General features: G+C 29.6%; 2 protein-coding genes across 2 annotated transcripts in view; one reads left to right on the top strand and one right to left on the bottom strand.

The window, feature by feature from the left end:
- LOC105627905 (prolyl endopeptidase-like) overlaps window positions 1–1,898 on the top strand; it is a 14,869-nt gene extending 12,971 nt beyond the window's left edge. The window contains 7 exon segments of the mRNA XM_012209178.1: window positions 55–256; window positions 321–503; window positions 609–722; window positions 871–1,019; window positions 1,109–1,321; window positions 1,406–1,733; window positions 1,833–1,898. Of these exon segments, the coding sequence (XP_012064568.1) occupies window positions 55–256; window positions 321–503; window positions 609–722; window positions 871–1,019; window positions 1,109–1,321; window positions 1,406–1,733; window positions 1,833–1,898 (1,255 nt within the window).
- Window positions 1,899–3,213: 1,315 nt separating this feature from the next.
- LOC105627839 (phospholipase ABHD3) overlaps window positions 3,214–5,570 on the bottom strand; it is a 14,289-nt gene continuing 11,932 nt past the window's right edge. Inside the window, exons 2-7 of the mRNA XM_012209116.1 lie at window positions 5,262–5,431; window positions 4,924–5,134; window positions 4,673–4,785; window positions 4,275–4,509; window positions 3,504–3,669; window positions 3,214–3,435 (exon numbers count right to left, since the gene is read on the bottom strand). Coding sequence (XP_012064506.1) covers window positions 3,266–3,435; window positions 3,504–3,669; window positions 4,275–4,509; window positions 4,673–4,785; window positions 4,924–5,134; window positions 5,262–5,431 — 1,065 coding nt within the window. The 3' untranslated portion in view covers window positions 3,214–3,265. The remainder of the gene's footprint in view (window positions 3,436–3,503; window positions 3,670–4,274; window positions 4,510–4,672; window positions 4,786–4,923; window positions 5,135–5,261; window positions 5,432–5,570) is intronic.

Below are 5,570 nucleotides of genomic sequence, written 5' to 3'. Positions count from 1 at the left end.
TTATATATATATATATATATATATATATATAAAAATATATCTCGTATATTTTCAGTACGTGACCAATATTGATAGTAAAGCTGTATTCCGCACAAATAAAAATGCACCTAATTACAAGTTAGTAGCTATAGATTTATTGGATTACGAACAACACAAATGGGTTGATCTTTTGCCAGAACATCCTGAGAATGTACTAGATTGGGCTGAAGCTGTGGATGGAGACAAATTTGTTGCCTGTTATATACAAGATGTTAAGGTAAATATATATAAAGTATTTACATTGATTGTAATAAAAAATACCAATAATTAATTTCTTATAGAACATTTTGCAACTGCATTGCTTGAACACTGGTAAAGTTCTTAGAACATTTCCTCTTGATCTTGGTACTGTGGTTGGATTCTCGGGAGAGAAGAAATATTCTGAGATATTTTATCAGTTTACATCATTCCTAACCCCGGGCATTATATACACAATCGATTTAAAAAAAGAAGAGGAGCCACGTGTTAGTATCAGTCTTTTTAAATGCTAAGTATGATTTAATATATAATATGACATTTTTTTATTAGATGCAGTTATAGCTTGATTCAATAATTGATATTGTTTTCAGATCTTGCGAGAAATCAAAGTGAAAGATTTTGATGCGAGTTTATACAAAACTAGTCAAATATTTTATAAAAGCAAGGATAGTACAAAAGTACCCATGTTTATAGTAACAAGAAATGTATGTAAATTATTTAAAAATCAATACTAAAATGTATTTAATTACGAGCTGATTAGATCTTTGATATACAGCGATTTATAAGAATAGTTTAAGATTATAATTTATGTTTCTTCTCATCAATATTAAAATAAAAAAATTTTTAACGTAGGATGCTACATTAGATGGAACTATGCCAGGCTTACTTTATGGATACGGTGGTTTTAATGCAAGTATTCAACCTACGTTCAGTGTTACAAGACTTGTTTTTATTCAACATTTCAATGGAGTACTTGCAGTTGCTAATGTTCGTGGAGGAGGGTATGTAAGGCATTCATAATACCCGGAAAATATATATACATATAAATATCTGTATCTGTTTGGATAAAAAATATTATTCTTTGTTATAGTGAATACGGAGAAAGATGGCACAATGCAGGACGCTTCTTTAACAGACAAAATGCATTTGATGATTTTCAATATGCAGCAAAATATCTTGTAGAAAATGGATATACTACCTCTGCGAAATTAACGATTCAAGGTGGCAGTAACGGTGGTCTGGCTGTTGGTGTATGTGTAAATCAAAGACCTGATCTATTCGGTGCTGCCATAGCTCAAGTGGGGTTAGTTAAATTTTTTTACTAATTTATTTTTAAATTATCGGTATGTGTGTTAAATAAATATTAATTTTCTTTTTTAAATTGCAGAGTTATGGATATGTTACGTTTTCATAAGTTTACTATCGGTTCTGCTTGGGTCTCGGATTATGGCAATCCCGATGATCCCAAGCATTTCGAGAACTTGTTGAAATATTCACCTTTACATAATGTAAGGATACCACAAGATGATATACAATATCCTGCGATGTTGCTTTTGACTGCTGATCATGATGACCGTGTCGTACCTTTGCATACTCTTAAATTAATAGCCACTCTTCAATATACACTTGGAAATGTATCAAAACAGAAAAATCCTTTATTTGCAAAAATAGATACCAAGGCAGGTCATGGCAGTGGAAAACCAACCATGAAAATGGTAAATATTTCTGCAAACGATTCTTATTTAAGTCAATATAAATGATTTTATTTAAAATATCAGACATAATGAAAATATTTTATTATATAATTTTTTTAGATTGAAGAGAGTACTGACATTTTATCATTTATCACGCAATCCTTGGGCTTGGAATTCAAATTGTAATTAATGCTTAAAAAAAGTCTAAAACTCAACAGATTTTACATAAAATTCAAAATTAATGGATTGTAATATGATGTAACTAAACGTGCTCGATTATCACGTATATTGCAACATATTGTTGTAAACTCAAGTATGCTTTGATTGCAAGTTCTTTTATAATAACGTGTTTTGTATGGAATAAAAAAGTAAGTAAATTTGTACCTTACGACAGTGTTTATGTAATATATATTTTTCTTTCATTTAAAACGTAATAAGCATATAATCAAGCATTGAAAAACATTTAATGAAGTGTGTTTTAAGATAATATTAAAAAAATACATGTAGTAATTAGCTACGTTTTACTAAAACATTAATCTCTCTACAAAAATGTCTCCATATTTTTTATTTGTTATACAAGAAGAAAATAAATCTAAAACATTTCTTAAAAAATAACTCATAAAGTCTCTTATTTTTGTTAATATTCATTAATGTATCATTAATATATATTAATATTGTAATAAGAATTAGCAACATTTCTATATATTTACACTGAGACAAATATCTTTGATGTAATTATACGTAACTATGTATATAAACTCAATCAGAAAATAACATCAATGGAGTGATTTGCTGGATGAATCATTTCTAAGTTGATGAATTCTTCAATTATGCATATCAGTATTAATATCACGAAACTATAGCTGTATTCTCCTTTAGAAATGATCTTATGTTATCTATTTGTAAAATGTGCTCTATATATGGTCGTTTTGTTAAATGATTGTTGATAATCATCAATATTATTCTTAAGTAATACAATGAAAAATGTATATTTTTGAATTGTTCACTGAAAAATTCAATGCTTGTGAAATTAGCTTTTTATTTTTATTTATAAATTATAATAAATAAGGATTATAAATTTTAATACATAAATTTTAATACATAAAATAAATGTTTCATGTAACTTAATAAGTTAATGACAGGAAAAAATTTTGATTAATGGTAGAGATTCTTATAAAAGTCAGTTTTTTATTAATTACAAATAATTAACAAAAAAAATTTCAATGTATGCATTATCATAATGAGCAAAAATTTCTGCTTAATACATAAGTGTGGGACCTCTTTTTAATACCTCATGATCACATAAACAATGTGACAAAATTCGGAATTGCATTTTCTGGTCCGTAAAATGTAATTCCGAGTTTTGCGTTACAACGTAATATGAAAATAATAAAAAGCTAAAATAAACTTGATCACATTTTAGCTTGTAAAAATTGAACAGATAAACGATATCGCGGTATGTATTTCTTTTGACGTCAGACGATAGTAAATCGAGGCATGATAAGGTTTATGATATCGTTTATTCAATTCCGATTTATAGATAATATCAAGTTTTAGTCGAAATCGCTGGTGAACATCGCAGTGAAAAATTGCGAGAAAAATTTTCCCATATATTGCTCCTCTTTGACTGGCCAAACGCCTTCCAGGAAACCGATATGTCCACCACGCGATGTTACCACTACGGCCACGTTTTTAGTTTGACTTATCTCTTTCAAAGGTATCGCTAAAATATTCAGATCGTTGAGTAAAATCGTATGAAAACGTTATCATTGTCGCGCTCTTATTTCTCACCTTGCAACGGCTGAAACGGATCGTCTGCCGCGCTAAGGCACAAAGTCGGAACTTCGATTAGATGCAGCTTGTCGTGAAGCGTTGCATTACTATAATACTCTTCGACGTTTTTATATCCAAAGTGTCTTGCCGTAAAATTCGAATCAAATTCTCTTACTGTTTGGCTCTACCGGATGTAATAATTCATAGTGATTATTATGAGTCAGGTTCAGAATACCAAACAATGATATGATGATACCAAATATAAACAAAATTTATCTCTTAATTAAAAATCTTGATTGAATTCATAAAAAATTCATTATCTGGAAATGAACTATGATATATCTATCTTTTTGTGAAAGCATAACTGTAGTAATGCGAAAAAGAACAAAAAAAAACAAAATTAAAATATAAATTCCCAGTGAGCAAGGAACATTCTAAAACATTTGCGCAAAGTTACTGCAATGTTGTTGAAATGTTTCTAAATGTTTTTTGCTTATTGGGTTATTGGTTATTTTAAAATAAATTATATAAATTATATTCTGTTAAATTTTGACGTAAATTTAAAAATATTACTGTCATTTCTACCAATAGATTAACCAATAGATTAACAATTTTTGTTTAATTTACTCTTTATTCTTTTCTAATTCTTAGAACGAGAAAAAGATAAAAAGTAAGTTGAATTAAAATTAAAGTTAATCTACATTGGTAGAAATGGGTTTACGTCAGAAAAATTAAAAATTCAATATATTATTTGATCTTTCCCTATAGTGATATTTGATAAAATCATACCTTAAGAACAGTATCCATATCTACGTTGAAAGGACCAACATCGGTATCTCTGTGTCGTTGTATCGTGCGACATAAATTGCTGGCTAGATGCTTATTCAGCATTCGATTAAAATAATTTTCCTCAGTACTCTTCGTCGCTGCAAACACATTCCATGGCACCGAAATAATAAGGCACGCTCTCAATTTGGACCTTGCTATTAAACCTTTCTGAGCTAAATAATTACCTAAGATCAACCTGCACATGGCAAAAAAAGACATGCAATGGTTTACAAAAATGTTATTTATTAATGTAAATAACAAAATGCTCAAATATGTATATTTTATCTTGTTAAGTATTGTACAGGTATATGATTTATTTATTAATTGAAGAATAAACTAGACATAAATATAATCTTTACCCTCCCATGGAAATCCCGGTTGCTCCGAGAGGTACATGTGGATGAAGTTTCTTCACATGTTCTATGACTTCACTTAAATCATCATAGTTAGCGGCACAATACATTCGTGGAGTCTAAAAGTAACAAAAGAAAGGGAAAATTTTCATTACAGATTATAGAAAATTCTTTTCGATTAAATTCCTGTTACAATAAAAAAATAATTAAATAACAAGATAACTGGAAGAATTATCGTGTTCACAAATATGTTCTACCTTGAGTTGCAATCCACCTAAGCCTCTATTATTGAAAATCACACATCGTATTCCATTTTTTCTCGCGGCTGACACCAGACATTTGATATATTCCGCTTGGCTACCGCCTGTAAGACCAGGTAAAATAACGACGATTGGCGAGGTGATCGAACAATTTTTCTCAGCCCAATCCAAGGCCACTTCACCACCGTCGGACAAAGCAAGAATTTCTCTGCGTAACGTAAAGAGAGTGCTATACAATGGAATCTGATGGAACGCGCATTATTTTCCAAATTTAAGTCTAGTGTTCGAATAATTGTGTTGGTTTAGTACTAGTCTCTATATATTTTTTTACCAACCTGCGATATTCGAGGTATGGTAATATCCGGGATCTCAAAATGCTAGCCATAATGGTCTGCGCTCGCGATTCGAAACACCATAATGTCGGCCAGAATTTATTTTGCACAAGTGGAATGTTGATTTCCAAGAATGAACGGAATGGTCCATTAGCACAAACCAGCAAAGGTGTCTGAAAGCAATAATTATTTTTGTTATTGATTTTCTTATAATGTACAAAAAATATATAGTACATTATATATATGTGTATATGTGTGTATACGTGTGTATATATATATATATATATATATATATGTGTATATGTATATATA

The sequence above is a fragment of the Atta cephalotes genome (genome assembly GCF_000143395.1).
Source record: "Atta cephalotes unplaced genomic scaffold scaffold00010, whole genome shotgun sequence".
NCBI classification, from domain to species: Eukaryota; Metazoa; Arthropoda; class Insecta; order Hymenoptera; family Formicidae; genus Atta; species Atta cephalotes.
This window is presented reverse-complemented; position numbering and strand designations above follow the sequence as displayed.